At 50.1% G+C, this 18076-nt stretch overlaps 1 protein-coding gene across 5 annotated transcripts in view; it reads left to right on the top strand.

The window, feature by feature from the left end:
- Positions 1-18076, top strand: part of LOC105490304 (large tumor suppressor kinase 2) — a 129748-nt gene that overhangs the window by 70029 nt on the left and 41643 nt on the right. For all 5 annotated transcript variants that reach the window (XR_011615090.1, XM_024795557.2, XM_011755810.2 and 2 more), the window contains exons 3-5: positions 9613-9745; positions 11625-13042; positions 17406-17988. Coding sequence is in view for 4 of the 5 variants with exons in the window: in XM_024795557.2 (XP_024651325.1) it covers positions 9613-9745; positions 11625-13042; positions 17406-17988 (2134 nt within the window). In the remaining variant the exon portion in view is untranslated. The remainder of the gene's footprint in view (positions 1-9612; positions 9746-11624; positions 13043-17405; positions 17989-18076) is intronic.

Raw genomic sequence — 18076 nt, 5'->3', positions numbered from 1 at the left:
CCCAGCTAATTTTTTGTATTTTTAGTAGAGATGGGGTTTCACTATGTTAGCCAGGATGATCTCTATCTCGTAACCTTGTGATCTGCCTGCCTCGGCCTCCCAAAGTGTTGGGATTACAGGCATGAGCCACCACACCCAGCCTATCTTTATCATTATTGACCTTATTTTGGTGCTAACAATAGTTATAAAATGCTCTTTATCAGTGTTTCTTTTTTTGTTTTGTTTTGTTTTTGATGGAGACTTGCTCTGTTGCCCACACTGTAGTGCAGTGGCATGATCTTGACTTACTGCAACCTCTGCCTCCCAGGATCAAGTCTTTCTCCTGCCCCAGCCTCCCTAGTAGCTGGGACTATATAGGTGTGTGCCGCCACGCCTGGCTAATTTTTTTTTTTTTTTTTTTTTTGTATTTTTAGTAGAGATGAGGTTTCGCCACATTGTCCAGGCTGGTCTCGTGATCATTGGCAAGGCCAAGGATTTTTCATGTTCATTTCATTTTAGGACAAATTTTAAGGCCAGGCGCCCTGGCTCATGTCTGTAATCCTAGCATTTTAGGAGGCTGAGGTGGGAGGATGGCTTGTCCTCCAGAGTTTGAGACCAGCCTGGTTACAGTGAGAGCCCATCTCTACAAAAAAAAAATTTTTTTTTTTTTTTTTTGAGACGGAGTCTTGCTCTGTTGCCCAGGCTGGAGTGCAGTGGCCGGATCTCGGCTCACTGCAAGCTCCGCCTCCCGGGTTTACGCCATTCTCCCGCCTCAGCCTCCCGAGTAGCTGGGACTACAGGCGCCCACAACCGCGCCCGGCTAGTTTTTTGTATTTTTAGTAGAGACGGGGTTTCACTGTGTTAGCCAGGATGGTCTCGATCTCCTGACCTCGTGATCCGCCTGCCTCGGTCTCCCAAAGTGCTGGGATAACAGGCGTGAGCCACCGCGCCCGGCAAAAAATTTTTTTTAAATTAGCCGAACGTACTGGCTGCTGACTACAGGGGGCTGAGATGGGAGGATGCTTAAGCCCGGCCGTGCCAGGCTGCAGTGAGCGCTGATCGAGCCTCTGTACTTCAGCCTGGGTGACAGAGCAAAAGTCAAAAAAAAAAAAAAAAAAAAAAAGGTGCTGGCTTGCACAGCACAGATAGGAAAATCGGAACGATACAGAGATTAGCATGGCCCCTTAAAAATACACAAAACAGGCCGGGCGCGGTGGCTCAAGCCTGTAATCCCAGCACTTTGGGAGGCCAAGACGGGCGGATCACGAGGTCAGGAGATCGAGACCCTCCTGGTTAACACGGTGAAACCCCGTCTCTACTAAAAAATACAAAAAAACTAGCCGGGCGAGGTGGCGGCGCCTGTGATCCCAGCTGCTCGGGAGGCTGAGGCAGGAGAATGGCGGGAACCCGGGAGGCGGAGCTTTCAGTGAGCCGAGATCGCGCCACTGCACTCCAGCCTGGGCGGCAGAGCGAGACTCTGTCTCAAAAAAAAAAAAAAAAAAAAAAAAAAAAAAAAAAGAAATAGAAAAGATTAATCAAATGAAAAATGGGCACAGGACACAGTTTATAGAACAAGAAATGCAAATGGCCCTGGAACCAATGAAAGGATGCTCAACCTCTCTCATGTAAGAGAAAAGTAGGCACATTAAAACTTGACGAAAATACTGCTTTTTACCTATTGCATCAACAAAAACCCAAACATTGAAGAAGCAGGAGCTTTCCTACATTGCTGATGAAAATGTAAAATGTCCATCCTGGCTAACCCAGTGAAACCCCGTCTCTACTAAAAATACAAAAAAAACTAGCCGGGCGAGGTGGCGGGCGCCTGTAGTCCCAGCTACTCGGGAGGCTGAGCTTGGAGAATGGCGTGAACCCGGGAGGCGGAGCCTGCAGTGAGCTGAGATCCGGCCACTGAACTCCAGCCTGGGCGACAGAGCGAGACTCCGTCTCAAAAAAAAAAAAAAAAAAAAAAAAAACACACAAAACAAAAACAAAACATGCCAAACTTATTCATTCCTTTCAAAAAGACATATGTTTATACCTGTATGTGCCCAGCAGCTGTCCCCCGGGCGCGTGTCTGGTGTACCAAGGTTCGGGGGCTGCGGCGCCGCCACTGCGGGGGCGGGAGCCTGTGCTGCATCCCTGCAAGGTGGCGACTCGTTTTCCTCAAGCGCACAGACGTTTAAACTCCAAAGGCCGCTGCTTCCATTTGTCCTGCACCTGTTTTCCAGTCACAGTTGGCTCGCACATGGCACGTGCTGCGCCGGCCCAAGGTCGCCCGGGCCCCTGACTCGCGTGGACGAGGTCGTGGACAATGTCGCGGGGCCCCTGCTCCACGTGCGCAAGGTCGCCAGGGCCCCTGCCCCGCGTGGACAAGGTCGCCAGGACCCCCACCCCGCGTGCACAGAGTCGCTGCGGTCCTCGCCCCGCGTGGACAAGGTCATGGGCCTCTACCCCACCAGCCCAGGGCTGTCGACCCCGCCCCGCCTCGCCCGCGTCGACAAGGTCGTGGGGCCGGGAGCACCGCGCTCGCGGGAGGGGCTCGCAGTGGGGCCGGTAGAGGAGCCCTGGGCCCGGAGGGGCCTCATTCTTCCAGGCGCCTGTCCGTGGGGGTGGAGTTGGAACACCCTTTGGAAATTCCAGCCTCTCGGCTCCTATGTTCTCGTCAAAACATCTAGGCCTTTGGGTCAGAGATTCTTCTGAAGACCAGCCCGCTGGCAATCCTCCAAGGAAGCACAGGATCCCGCCAGAGACGGCGCAGTCTCCTCTGCCAGCCAACTGGCCCCTCTTCCTCTTCTCCCCTCAGTCCTCGTTTTTTCTTAATTAGTTAATTAATTTATTTATTTTTGAGACGCTCTCTTGCCTGTCTCCCAGGCTGGAGTGCAGTGGCATGAGCTCAGTTCACTGCAACCTCCACCTCCCAGGTTCAAGTGATTCCTGCCTCAGCCTCCCATGTAGCTGGAGCTACAGGCACCCACCACCATGCCCAGCTAATTTTCTTACTTTTTACAAAGATGAGGGTCTTGCCCAGGCTGGTCTTCAATTCCTGGCCTCAAGCGATCCTGCCTCGGCCTCCCGAAGCACTGGGATTGCTGGCGTCAGCTACGACGGAAGTGGAAGGGACCTGAGGAAGCCCGAGAGACAGGCAGACACAGAGGCCCACGCAGACACGATAGGGCCAGAGCGCTTGTTTCTACTTTTTCAGCCAAACCTCATAGTTGGAATGTTAAAACTTTAGGATATGGTTTTGCTAAGGCCTGAAAAATGCTTCCTTACCAGGAAGGGCTGAGTGAAGGAGGATCTCCATAGGAAATTCCTTCCCTCATACATAATAATTGTCACTGTATTTAAATTACTTGCATTCACATGGCAATGCACGTGAAATACTTCTGCTGCTTAGACATTGTGAGCCCAGCTCCTGCCTTGCTAAGAGCTGAGTGGTAGATTGAAGGAACGTCTTCCAGTACCCACTCGTCCTCATAAGCCCTGTGCCTGCTAGAGGGGGACCAAGCCCGGAGAGCAGAGGGTGTGTCAGGAGCCCATGCTGGGCTGCCTGGCAGCTGGTCAGCAGCTGGAGAGCTGGGTGAGGGCAGCTTCCCTGAGGGACAGCAGAGAAGACTATTAAATGGTGATGTATCTGCAACAGAGGCCTGGATCATCCCATGGGGAGCGTTGGAGCTGGGGTGTGGTCCTTGCAATTGAGAGGACCAGCCTCAAGATACTGGCAGGGCGTGAGGTGTCCCACACCTCAACCACCTCGCCATTTTGTTAAAGTGCCTCTTTTGCAGTCCCTTCTATATCAGATAGCATATGGGCAAATCTCACATTTTCCAGGCTTCATAGTGGTTAGGTCCAGTTTTAAGTGAACACCAATTTGTTGACAAAATATAAGAGGAGAAATCTCTTGGGAAAGATACCTAAGGTATAGATGTTCAAAACTGCTTTATTCACATGTAATCCACACACCCAAAGTGGAGTTTTACAAGAGCTGTCAGTAGCAGCAGTGAAACCTCAGTTTGTCTTGCCCTTCTCAGTCCCTCCCCAGTCTCTTTGTTTTAGCCATGAGGCAGAAAACCTCTGGAGGAGCCCGGCTTTAATGGAGTGGGAAGAATTCCTTCTGTCTGGTCCAGGGCCACCACCCCAAGCTGAAAATAGCCCACTGCAGTGCATGTCACTGCTTTCCAGAAGCGGTGAGGCTGCCAGGCCCCTCGGAGCGCCCTTTGTGCCACAGTATTTTGCCCTACTAGCTTCTGTTCTACAGCAAGTCTGACAAAATAATTTTTCATTGAATATTTAGGAATCTGCAAGAATAGCCCACAGGGTAGCAGATAAAGGCTCCAGGTAAGAGCCCGTCAGAGTCTTATTTTGTAACCATTGTGACTCCCCAGACTGTGAGGCATAAAGTTTATGCCATGTTAGGTTTTGCTGAATTTGATATGGAGTGTGAATAATAGTAGCAGTTCTGCCTTCAAAGTATCCAGAATCTTCTATCAGCCCAGGCGCAGTGGCTCATACCTATAATCTCAGCACCTTGGGAAGCTGAGGCAGGCGGATCACCTGAGGTCAGGAGTTCGAGACCAGCCTGGCCAACATGGCGAAACCCCATCTCTACTAAAAATACAAAAATTAGCCAGGTATGGTGGTGCATGCATGTAATCCCAGGGAAGCTGAGGCAGGAGAACTGCTTGAACCTGGGAGATGAAATTTCAGTGAGCCAATATTTCATCAGTGAGCCACTGCACTCCAGCCTGGGGGACAGAATGAGACTCTGTCTCAAAAAAAAAAAAAAAGGAAGAAGGAAAGAAAAAAGAATCTTCTACCACTCTAATGTAAGTAGAAAAAAAAATGCTTCTGGACTGGATGTGAGATGTGAATGAAATCTCAAAGTCAAGGTGCTTCCAAGGTTGGGAGCCCTGAGAGGACAGGTGAGTTAAGAGGCAGGAGATTGGGTTTTGCCCATGTTGAGTCATCTTACTCTTGCAGCCGGTGGCATGGAGTGGTCACTGATGAAGCAAGTGTTGAACACCGCAGGTATCTTGTGCCAAATCTGGTGCTCGTATGATGGCTTCAACTCCAGCATTGATATCTGTCTAGAAGAGAAGGCTTAATTTATGGGTGTGGTAACCAAGTTCAAAGGATTAGCATCCTTTTTCTGTGAGACATTAAGCAATCCTAAATTAAGCTTTCTTGAGTGTTTTAGGAGAAAAATTTAATGTGTGTAGGATTTTCTTGTTGCACGTGGCTAGGTGACAGAAAGTCATCAAAGTCTTGTTAGCCTACCACATTACTCTGTAAATAATTAGTAAGTGCATGACACACACATTCAAAGAGCATTAAGATTTTGTGAACTTCTGTCCTGAAGAATGGCACGTGTGCAAACTAGATAATGGAGTAAAACTTGGAAGTTGCTGCTGTTGTTAATGTTGATTTGAAATTCCCTTTAGTCTGTGCTTGGTGCATCTCTGCTGTGTACCTTATCTCCATCTTCTACACACCAGGGCAACCTGCCCAGTGGAACAGGCAGTATCTTCTCACTCCCTGCTTGTAGCTCTTTCTTCCTTTCATCTATCCTATGTCACAGTCTAATTCAGTCACTCATTCATTGAACAAATATCTGCTGCTCTCTTTCTACACGCTAGACACTGGAGCACATACCTGAACTGTCCTTGCCTTCAGTTGGCTTGCAGCTTCACTCTTGCTTTGGGGCAGGGCTGCTCAGCCTTTCCACATGTTGGCATGCATAGACGTGGATAATGTTTACACAGCAGCCTGAGGTAAGACGTGGATAATGTTTACACAGCAGCCTGAGGTAAGCTGGAAGAGATTGGAGGTGTCTATTGAGGCTTGGTGAAAAGAACTCATTACATTTCTTTCTATAATTATTTTAAGAAGAATACATAGTAAAACATTAGAGCCATTAAATATCAAACACGCATAAAATCTACAATTGCAGTTTTTATGTTTTCTCCCAGAAACACATAAGATACCTTTGTGAACTGTAACAGCTAACCTTTAAATGATGCTGACGCCAAAACATGACATCTCCTTTCATCCCTAGAGCAACCTGTTAGCCTTATTTCCCAGATGAGGAAAAGGGCACTCAAAGTAGGGAAATGATTTGCTGAAGGTTACACAGCTGCTAAGCAGCAGAGGGGAGTGGTGAACTCAGGGGTGTGGGTATAGCCACCTACGGTTCTAGATAAGGACCCTTAAATGATGATTTTTGTACATTCTTCTTTTTAAAAATACTCTTTTTTTTTTTTTCTTTTTTGAGACACATTCTTACTTTGTTGCCCAGCCTGCCCTACTTCCTGGGCTCAAGCAATCCTGCCTCAATCTCTTGAGTAGCTGGGATTACAGGCATGCGCCACCAACACCCAGCTATTTTTTTTTTTTTTAGAGACGGGATCTCACTGTGTTGCCCTGTCTGGCCTCAAACTCCTGGGCTCAAGCAGTCTTCCCGCCTCAGTCTCCCAAAGTGCTGGGATTATAGGCGTGAGCCACCACATCCAGCTTGGTCTCCATATGTTCTTAAGAAAGGAAGGTGAGTGGCCAAGCTCCTCGGCCGGGCTTCAGCTGCGTCTCTCTGACGCGCTTCTCCCACGTCCTGGCTCCGACCTCTTGCCATTCCCCAGACTGTGCGCTTGCCGTCACTCTGTGACTCTGCATGTGCTTTCTGCCTAGAGGTCATGTATTTCTGATGGATTCGGAAGTAGATTCCCATTTCCTTCAATGTTTAAAACATAGCTGTATGTATACGTACAGTAGCATCTTCGGAGAGTTAATGTGTAGATAGGAACTACTTACTCGCTAAAGAAGGGTTGGTGGGCAGATGACAAGGACGAGCCTCAACTGACGTGGGGTATTTATTTATAAACAAGCTGCTCAGGAGCGCGGTTCACTTTTAGGACTTGAAACTCCCGTTGAACACGAGTCTTCACTTGTGGTCTCCTTGCCGATTTTTCAGAGTTCCTAGATTTGATGCACAGTAGACACACACGTCTTGAGTAGTGGGTGCTCCATAAACAGGGAGAGAGCTTGACCTAGTCTGTCCTGGAGCTGCGCTTCCTTGGCAGTCGGCAGGTACTGGGTTAATGAGCACAGGCTGGTGATTCACCCCGCAGGAGACAGAGCGTTGGTCACGTTTCAGACGAAGCAATTGAACGGTTAGTGCTGATGGAAAGGCTTGCGGTTAGAGTCGGCCCCAATTGGCACATTTTTTTTAATGGGTGCCGAAAGCTCCAGGGTGATCCCACAAAGATGTGGTCTTATATCGTGTCTTCCTCCAAGCTGTTGAGTCTTTACAGACGTGATCTCATCGCATAGCACAGCTGTGAAGTAGGCGGCGGGAGTCTTATCTCCCTTCCCAGGTGAGGCCAGGAAGTGCTTCCCTTCTGACCACTGCTGCCTTCTCTCTGCGGCTCTGCCAGGTTGTAAACACTTGCCCTTTCTGGGAGTCCAGGCACCACTTTCACAGACAGGTCTGTTCTTATTCCCATGTTCCAATCTGTCACTTCACGTCCCTCAACTGCAGCATGGCCTGCCCATGTGGCGGCACCTCCCCAGGCCTTCCACCTCGTGCTCCTCTGCAGCCCCGTCCCTGTCCCTGCCATCTTGCCATCCCACGCCTGCATCACTAAGAACCCAGGCAGTTTACAGCCCGTGTTTTCTGTCCTGCCAATCTGCTGGCATATGGCCAGGACTGGAAAGCTTGATTCCGTATTAGACCATCATATATGGATAATAAGTGCTGAATTTGTTCTAGGCACTGTATTAAGTGGGCAGATGCAGCCATGAGTAACATGGTTTCAGGTCCTGCCAGGTTCTTCTTGTCCTAAGGGAACCACAGACACACAGCTGAGTGTGATTCAGGTCATGGGCACCACAATGCCCTGTCCAGAGGTGGGGGACACTCAGTGCTGCGTCTCTCTCTGCAGAGCGGCTCTGTGACCACGGCCAGGCTTCCTGCTGCAGAGCAGCCCTGCGCGGCCTCCCCCACTGTCCCGGGGTCTTTCTGCATCTCCACCCCTTTCTTTTTTTTGTAGATGGAGTCACACTGTGTTGCCAGGCTGGAGTGCAGTGGTGTGATCTCAGCTCACTGCAACCTCCACCTCCCAGGTTTCAAGCGATTCTCCTGCCTCAGCCTCCCGAGTAGCTGGAACTACAGGCGCAAACCATCACACCCAGCTAATTTTTGTATTTTTAGTAGGGATGGAATTTCACCATGTTGGCCAGGATGGTCTCCATCTCTTGACCTCCTGATCCACCCGCCTTGGCCTCCCAAAGTGCTGGAATTACAGGTGTGAGCCACCACACCCAGCCATCTCCACCCCTTTCTTCTCTGCTGTCTAGGTAGCTATGGACTCCTTTCCGGAGCTCCCGGTTCTGCATTTTCAGTTTCCTCCTGCCTGGCCGCCCTCCCCGTCGACCTTCAAAGGGCTCAGCCCTCCCTTCTCCTGCCAAAGCCCTTTTTGTGGCCTTTGCCTGTTTCACCCTTGTCCCAGAGCCAGTCTCAATGGTGTTCTTTTCTCTCTGCTTACCCTCCCTGTTTGCCTACAGCTCTGCAGAGCTGTCCTTGAAGGTGAAGGGGGCGCTGTCATCAGAGCCTCACTGCCCTGCCCCACTGGGCTGCATCTCTTCTGCACCCTCCTGCCTATTCTGTCTCCCCCAACCTGAGTGCCTCCAGCTCTGCACCCACAGCCGCCCCCAGCCTGACCTGCTGATGCCACATGTCCCAGTTTGAAAGCTTCCTCGGCTGCCTGCAGACAGGAGCAAAACCCTGAGAGCCTGGCCCCCATCTGTGGGTCCATCCCCCCGTCTCCACCTACCCTTGCGTGCTGCTGCCATGGGCCCATCTTTCCCCAGGCTTCTGCTCTGGCTGTCCCATCTGCCAGGAATGCCTTTTCTCTCCCAGGGCTCTCCACCTGCCCAAAGTCTGGAACAGCTAGCCATGCCACCACCTCATCTTCTGAGTGGAAGGAGGCTTTCTCCTCTGGCCCTCTCCCATTTTACCTGCCCTCTCCTGTGGTGGCCACCAGTCTCTGTGTTCTTCCCACAAGCAGTTTGAGGGACTTGTCCTGGGCCGGTGTGTCTGTCTTTTCTTCTACAAGTCATACCTCTGAGGGCCAGTCCTCTGCTGCTCTAGCCACCACAGGGCATTGTAAACAGTAGGCATGTAATATATGACTCCTGCGCAGCTGCACCCTCTCCCTGGGGACAGGTTTCCTAGTCCCAGAGTTAGCTTGGATGTGAGCCGAGGTTAAAGCCAGGTTCCCTGACTCCCACAGTTCTTCCCCTTAAACGTTTCTAGTTTTAGGTTCATCCTGACCTCACCAGTCCAACCACAAAAGTTTTCTGAGGAGAAGCAGAATTTAAGTCTCTTTCAGGCCCATCAAAATCCCCATGTCCTTGACGTAAGGCTAAGTAGTCCATGGTGTGGCTTGTGCTAGGCTTTTGTCATCAGGCACCTGCAGGGCACACAGCCACCCACACTCATTCTGAGGGTTTCCTGCAGCGCATTGCAGGTTCTCAGCAGCTACGGAGGCAAAGTGTCCCAGCACAGTGGGGACGGGAGTCCCTGGGGACTTTGTTTTAGGATGACGTGCACTTACCTCTCCCTTACTTCCCTCCCAGGAGATGGCTGGCCGAGCTCTCAAGCAGACGGGCAGCAGGAGCATCGAGGCTGCCCTGGAGTATATCAGCAAGATGGGCTACCTGGACCCGAGGAATGAGCAGATCGTGCGGGTCATTAAGCAGACCTCCCCAGGTGAGCCCAGGCCCGCAGCGTGGTGGACAAAGATGGTTTGTGGCTTAAGGACACAAAACCATGTGCAGAGGGGTCCAGCCTGGCCTGGCCAGAGCCTGCCCTGGTGGGAGCAGCCCCAAGTAGTAAACCATGGGACATGCCTGGCGCTTGCCCCGTCCAGTCTTGTCTGAGATTACCTTGGTACTTCCTACCTAGGGAAAGGTGTGTGCTTGTTTTATGAAAGATCAAAAAAGTCAGCAAAGTGGGCATAAAAATAGTCTTTTCACTTTCTCTTGGGCCTGTGGAGGGATCTTTGACAAGGATGGCTTCTTTCCTCAATTCTAAAACACAGCTTTCTCACACTGTAGCCTCCGAGAGTGGCTGCTCAGTGGCAGGCAGTGTGGGCAGAGCGCTGGGCCCCCCTCAGCATCCCCTGTGAAGGCCTGAGGCACCGCACCAAACCCCTGCTTTTTACTGGCTATGGGGGAATGTTAATTTCCCAAGACGGAGCACATGGGCCCCGTGATGGTACCTGAGGCCCCTGGGGTGTGATAAAGGATTCATGGCCAGGCGCAGTGGCTCAAGCCTGTAATCCCAACACTGTCTGGTCTGGTTTTGTTTTTTGTTTTGTTTTGTTTTGTGTAATCCCAACTCTGAGAGGCTGAGGCCAGAGGCAGGAGGCAGGAGTTGGAGACCAGCCTGGGCAACAGAGGGAGACCTCGTCTCTATTTAAAAAAAAAAAAAAATTAAAAAAAAACAATCATAGTAATTATCAAGAGTTTTCCCTATTTTGTAGAAGACCTTGGATAAAACCTACTTCATGTCGTGGGTGAGAAAATCTCACCTTTGTAACTTGTATCTCCCTTGTTAAGAGGACACACATTTTTATCTTCTTCTTAAGAGAAGGAACTTCCTTAAATAGTCCCCAGCTGGCCTTCCATGTCAGGGCTCTTCCAGTTTTGAGGTCTTAGAGCACAGCTCAAAGGGAGGCCAGGCCCATGTTCCATGCTGATTTCCCTCTGCACTTGCCTTTGGCGGGTCTGTTCATTGATGTGTTCTGAGCCCAGGGAAAGTGAAGCCTTGGTTTGCCTGTGACTTGCTCAGTGCCAGGCTGTCAGGGCCTTCACTGCCACGTATCAGAGGTGGTCTTCCTGTGGGCAAGGCACACCCTTCGGCACCCTCTGCTAAGTCCAGCCAAGTGGAGCAGTTGGTCTAAAGAAATGAAAGGAGCCTTTGTCCTTCCTTCCGGTGTCTGTTCCAGATGAGATGTTCAAAATGGAGGTCAGGATTAAGGTAGCAGCAGATGAAATCAGTCTGGATATTTGTAGAGGAGTTTTGTGTGGTTTTTGTTGTGCATATGTTGCTTTGTTTTGATACAGACCAAAAAAACTAGAAAATCTGTTAATTTGGAAAAGAGGTGAAAGAAAGTGGAGCAGCTGCTGCACAGTGGAAACAGGTCCGCCCTTTCTGTGAGGGAGCCGCGCCTGGGGAACCGTGCGGGGTAACCCAGCTTCCCACAATTTGGCATGATAGGGTTTTGAAAACAAAGCTGGCTATGCAGATGGCTCCCTAGCCTGACAGGAGAGTGACCCCAGTGCTGTCCCCAGGGGGCAAGGATCTCAGCATGCGGACGCGGTCTTCTCTTCTGCCCTTGGCCCTCCCATGTGCCCTTTGGCCTCCAGCTTGTCTCCACTCTCTTAACACATTAGGGCGACTGGTCCTGCTGGCAGGGCAGAGGGGAGTCCGCTGACCCTGTGCTGGGCAGAATGCAGCACCTCAGGGCCCAGGGTTCAAGACCCTCAGCCCCAAGGGCAGCGCTCGAGTGGGGACCAGCCTGGAAGTGCCGGAACCCACTGGTCACACCCACTCTGATGCTGTCTTCCTGTGTTTTCCACGGCAGGAAAGGGGCTCATGCCAGCCCCTGTGACGCGGAGGCCCAGCTTCGAAGGAACCAGCGATTCGTTCGCGTCCTACCACCAGCTGAGCGGTGCCCCCTACGAGGGCCCGAGCTTCGGCGCCGACGGCCCCGCTGCGCTGGAGGAGGTGCCGCGGCCGTACGTGGACTACCTCTTCCCCGGAGTCGGCCCCCACGGGCCCGGCCACCAGCACCAACACCAGCACCCACCCAAGGGCTACGGCGCCGGCGTGGAGGCAGCAGGCGCACACTTCCCGCTGCAGGGCACGCACTACGGCCGGCCGCACCTGCTGGTGCACGGGGAGCCCCTGGGCTACGGGGTGCAGCGCAGCCCCTCCTTCCAGGGCAAGACGCCGCCGGAGACCGGGGGCTACGCCAGCCTGCCCACCAAGGGCCAGGGGGGCCCACCAGGCGCCGGCCTCGCTTTCCCGCCCCCCACCGCCGGGCTCTACGTGCCGCACCCACACCACAAGCAGGCCGGCCCCACGGCCCACCAGCTGCATGTGCTGGGCTCCCGCAGCCAGGTGTTCGCCGGCGACAGCCCCCCGCAGAGCCTGCTCACTCCCTCGCGGAACAGCCTCAACGTGGACCTGTATGACCTGGGCAGCACCTCCGTCCAGCAGTGGCCAGCTGCCACCCTGGCCCGCCGGGACTCCCTGCAGAAGCCGGGCCTGGAGGCGCCGCCGCGCGCGCACGTGGCCTTCCGGCCTGACTGCCCGGTGCCCAGCAGGACCAACTCCTTCAACAGCCACCAGCCGCGGCCGGGCGCACCCGGCAAGGCCGAGCCCTCCCTGCCCGCCCCCAACACCGTGACGGCTGTCACGGCCGCGCACATCCTGCACCCGGTGAAGAGCGTGCGAGTGCTGAGGCCGGAGCCGCAGACGGCTGTGGGGCCCTCGCACCCCGCCTGGGTGCCCGCGCCTGCCCCGGCCCCCGCCCCGGCCACGGAGGGCCTGGACGCCAAGGAGGAGCACGCCCTGGCACTGGGCGGCGCAGGCGCCTACCCGCTGGACGTGGAGTACGGAGGCCCAGACCGGAGGTGCCCGCCTCCGCCCTACCCGAAGCACCTGCTGCTGCGCAGCAAGTCCGAGCAGTACGACCTGGACAGCCTGTGCGCGGGCGTGGAGCAGAGCCTCCGTGCGGGCCCCAGCGAGCCCGAGGGCGGTGAGAAGAGCCGCAAAAGCGCCAAGGGGGACAAAGGCGGGAAGGATAAAAAGCAGATCCAGACTTCTCCCGTCCCCGTCCGCAAAAACAGCAGAGACGAGGAGAAGAGAGAGTCACGCATCAAGAGCTACTCGCCGTACGCCTTTAAGTTCTTCATGGAGCAGCACGTGGAGAACGTCATCAAAACCTACCAGCAGAAGGTTAACCGGAGGCTGCAGCTGGAGCAAGAAATGGCCAAAGTAATTTCCCACTTCGTTTTTCCTGTTTGTTCCCGGCTCTTCCCTACACTGGTAATAGGAAGCGCGCACGATCCCTTTTCTGTTTCGGCCGCACACCCCTTGTCATCAACACGGCTAACGGGCGGCAGTCTGGTTCTGGGGCCAGCAACTTGGAGAGGTTGCAAATGGTGTGACCTCCCTTTCTCCTTTCCCCTTGACTCTTCTGAAGAATCAGAGGTAGCTGTGCATAATGTAGCCAGCGTAATGTAGGTAATCTACAATTTACATTGTAGGTAAATTAGCAAATTGAGTTTTAGGGTAGGTACTCACTTAACAAAATTCATCACGGATTAATAATAGAACATTTTGAATGAGTAGAAACAAAGTTTAAGGTTTTGTAAATTGATATTGTGGGATTTTGGAAGAAAAATATAGTAGTGATTCCATTTATTCTTTTTAAGTGTTTAATTAGTAACTAATGATTTAAGTATACCTTAGTTGACACTAAAGTGCTGAAGAAGGTAATTATTGGTGAAATTATTTAAATTAAAATGTAACAGATTTAAATCACACAAAGCCAGTAATTCCAAAGCGTAGAAACCAGATTTGTGTTCTTTCCAGTGTCCCATATTCATTGACTTTTTAAATATTTACCTTTCATTTATATGTGCTTATTTATTTATTTTTATTTATTTTTGAGACTGAGCCTTGCTCTATCGCCCAGGCTGGAGTGCAGTGGTGCAATCTTGGCTCACTGCAACCTCCTCCTCCTGGGTTCAAGCGATTCTCCTGCCTCAGCCTCCCAAGTAGTTGGGATTGCAGGTGCCCACCACCACATCCAGCTATTTTTTTGTGTTTTTAGTAGAGATGGGGTTTCACCATGTTGGTTAGGCTGGTCTCAAACTCTTGACCTCAGGTGATCTGCCCACCTCAGCCTCCCAAAGTGCTGGGATTACAGGCGTGAGCCACCACACCCAGCCGTTCATTTTTTATTTATACATAGTATTTGTGTATTTGTGGGGTACATGTGATATTTTGTTACATGCATAGGATATGTAATGATCAAGTCAAGGTATGCCTGGTATACTTATCATTTCTGTGTTGGAAACATTTCAAGTCCTGTCTTCTAGCTATTTTGAAATACAGAATACATTTTTACTAACTGTAGTCACCCTAGAGTTTGTTCCTTCTGTCCAGCTATATGTTTCCATCAATTAACCTCTCATCTCCCCTCAACACACACACACCCTTTCCCACCTCTGCTAACTATCATTCTACTCTCTGCCTCTATGAGATTAATTCTTTTAGCTCCCACATATCAGTAACAACGTGTGTACTGAACTTTCTGTTCCTGGTTTATTTCACTTAACATGATGACCTCCAGTTCCATTCATGTTGCTCCAGATGACAGGATTTCATTCTTTTTTTATGGCTGAATAGTATCCCATGGTGTATACAGACCACATTTTCTTTATCCATTCATCAGTTGATGGACACTTAAGTTGATTCCATATTTTGCTATTGTGCAGAGTGCTGCAGTAAACATGGGGTGCAGGTATCCCTTTGATATACTGATTTCCTTTACTTTAGATAAATACCCAGTAGTGGAATTGGTACATTGTATGGTAGTTCTGTTTTTAGTTTCTTTTTTTTTCTTTTTGTTAATAGTTGTTCTAACTGGGAAGAGATTATATTTCATTGTGGTTTTGATTTGCATTTCCCTGATGGTTAATGGAGAACCCTTCCATGCACCTCTTAGCCATTTGTGTGTCTTCCTTTAACAAGTGTCTATTCAGGTCATTAGCTCACTTTTTTTTTTTTTCTAATTAGTTTATTTATTTTTTTTGAGACAGAGTTTCACTTTTGTTGCCCAGGCTGGAGTGCAATGGCGCGATCTCGAAACCTCTGCCTCCCAGGTTCCAGTGATTCTCCTACCTCAGCCTCCCAAGCAGCTGGGATTACTAGCATTAGCCACCATGTCCAGCTAATTTTGTATTCTTAGTGGAGACAGGGTTTCACCATGTAGGTCAGGCTGGTCTCGAACTCCCGACCTCAGATGATCCACCCGCCTTGGCCTCCCAAAGTGCTGGGATTACAGGCGTGAGCCACATCGCCCGACCTTTTTATTTATTTATTTATTTAGACGGAGTCTCGCTCTATCACCCAGACTGGAGTGCAGTGATGAAATCTCGGCTCACTGCAACCTCTGCCTTCTGGGTTCAAGCTGTTCTCCTGCCTCAACCTCCTGAGAGCTGGGACTACAGGGGTGCGACCCCATGCTCAGCTAATTTTTGTATGTTCAGTAGAAACGGGGTTTCACCGTGTTCGTCAGGCTGGTTTCAAACTCCTGACCTCAAGTAATCCGCCCGCCTCAGCCTCCCAAAGTGCTGGGATTACAAGCGTGAGCCACCGCGCCCGGCCTTTTGACTCACTTTTTAATAGCATTATTTGATTTTTTTTTTTTTTTTTTTTTTTTGGCTGTTGAGTTGTTTGAGTTCCTTGTATATTCTGAATAATAGTCTTTTGTCAGATGAATAGTTTGTGAATATTTTCTCCTGTTCAACACAGGTATCCTCTTTACTCTGTTGTTTCCTTTGCTATGCAGAAGCTTTTTAGCTTAATATAGTCCCATTTGTCTATTTTGAGGTTTTTTGCCTGTGCTTTTGAGATTTTATCCATAAAAATCTTTGCTCAAACCAGTTTCCTGGCGTATATTTTCGTAGCCTCTGGTCTTGTTTCTAGGTCTTCAATCTGTTTTAAGTTGACTTTCCTATATGGTGAGAGATTGGGGTCCAGTTTCATTTTTCTGCATATGGATGTCTGGTTTTCCCAGCATGTCTTTTCTTCCGTGTACATTCTTGGCACCTTTGTCAAAAATCAGGTGGCTGTAAATACATGGACTTACTTCTGGGTTCTCTATTCTGTTCCGTTGGTCTATGTGTCTGTTTGTATACCAGTACCATGCAGTTTCAGTTACTCTAGGCTTGTAATATATTTTGAAGTCGGGTAACAACTTTGTTCTTTTTGCCCAGGATCGTTTTGACTATTTGGGCTCCCTATGAATTTTAGTGTTGTTTTTTTATTAATGTGAAAAATGTCATTGGTATTTTGATAGGGATTGCATTTAATTGGTAGATTGCTTTGGGTAGTATAGTCATTTTAACAATATTAAATCTTTCTGTCGGTGAACATGGGATCTTTTTTCATTTGTCTGTGTCCTCAGTTTCTTTCATCAGGGTTTCGTAGTTTTCTTTGTAGAGCTCTTTCACTTTTGGTTAAATTTGCTTCTAGATTTTTTTTATAGCTGTTGTAAATGGTATTCGTTACTGGTGTACAGAAATCCAGATATCCACGTGCAGAGGAATGAAACTAGACCCTGTCTCTCACCATATACAAGTCTGTCTAATGTGTGCTACTGATTTTTGTATGCTGATCATTGACTTTTCTTCCTGCTTTTCCATTTTCCCTAAGTTGCTGAAAGATTAGATGGCTCTTGGAGTTCTAGGACGGCTGTGGTCCCCTTTCCCACAGATTTTTGTTAATAGAAGTTTCCCTTACTTTTTAGAGCAAAAGTCTCCTTGAGAAAGAACTCTCTTTTTTGTCTTAACTTTTTTTTTTTTTTTTTTAAAGACAGTCTCGCTCTGTCGCTGAGGCTGGAGTGCAGTGGCCCGATCTCAGCCCACTGCAACCTCCGCCTCCCGGGTTCACGCCATTCTCCTGCCTCAGCCTCCCGAGTAGCTGGGACTACAGGCGCCCGCCACCTCACCCGGCTAGCTTTTTGTATTTTTTAGTAGGGACGGGTTTTCACCGTGTTAGCCAAGGTGATCTCGATCTCCTGACCTCATGATCTGCCCGTCTCGGCCTCCCAAAGTGCTGGGATTACAGACTTGAGCCACCACACCTGGCCTGTCTTAATTTTTCATTCCAAATTCATGTCTATATATGGATATAAAAAAACAAAACTGGCCAGGCACGGTGGCTCACACTTGTAATCCCTGCACTGTGGGAGGCCGAGGTGGACAGATCACCTGAGGTCAGGAGTTCAAGACCAGCCTGGCCAGCATGATGAAACCCTGTCTCTACTAAAAATACAAAAATTAGCCAGGCGTGATGGTGGGCGCGTGTAGTCCCAGCTACTCGGGAGGCAGAGGCTGCAGTGAGCTGAGATTGTGCCACTGCACTCCAGCCTAGGTGACAGAGCAAGACTCTGTCTCAAAAACAAAACAAAATCAATTGTCACCTTGCTTTGTAGTATATGAGACCCGTTCTTCTCTGTTCTCCTTTCTGTAAAACGAGTTAGGTTCCAGGGCATCCCCATCCCAGTCATATGTTATCATGGGACTTCTCTAATGTGATTCTTCCTCCTTCCTTTCCGTCTGCACAGGCTGGACTCTGTGAAGCTGAGCAGGAACAGATGCGGAAGATCCTCTACCAGAAAGAGTCTAATTACAACAGGCTTAAGAGGGCCAAGATGGACAAGTCTATGTTTGTCAAAATCAAAACCCTGGGGATCGGTGCCTTTGGAGAAGTGTGCCTTGCTTGTAAGGTGGACACTCATGCCTTGTACGCCATGAAGACCCTAAGAAAAAAGGATGTCCTGAACCGGAATCAGGTGGCCCACGTCAAGGCCGAGAGGGACATCCTGGCCGAGGCAGACAATGAGTGGGTGGTCAAACTCTACTACTCCTTCCAAGACAAAGACAGCCTGTACTTTGTGATGGACTACATCCCTGGTGGGGACATGATGAGCCTGCTGATTCGGATGGAGGTCTTCCCCGAGTACCTGGCCCGGTTCTACATCGCAGAGCTGACTTTGGCCATTGAGAGCGTCCACAAGATGGGCTTCATCCACCGAGACATCAAGCCTGATAACATTTTGATAGATCTGGATGGTCACATTAAACTCACAGATTTCGGCCTCTGCACTGGGTTCAGGTGGACTCACAATTCCAAATATTACCAGAAAGGTATTGTCTTGAGTGTGCCGCATGCATTTTCTCTGTGTAGACATCACTCACCCCGTGGCAAGCAGCTCAATATTCCATCCTAGTGGCT

This window comes from Macaca nemestrina, chromosome 16 (assembly GCF_043159975.1).
Source record: "Macaca nemestrina isolate mMacNem1 chromosome 16, mMacNem.hap1, whole genome shotgun sequence".
Classification (NCBI taxonomy): Eukaryota; Metazoa; Chordata; class Mammalia; order Primates; family Cercopithecidae; genus Macaca; species Macaca nemestrina.
Note: the sequence above shows the minus strand (reverse complement) of the source record. Positions and strands in the feature narration are given on the sequence as shown.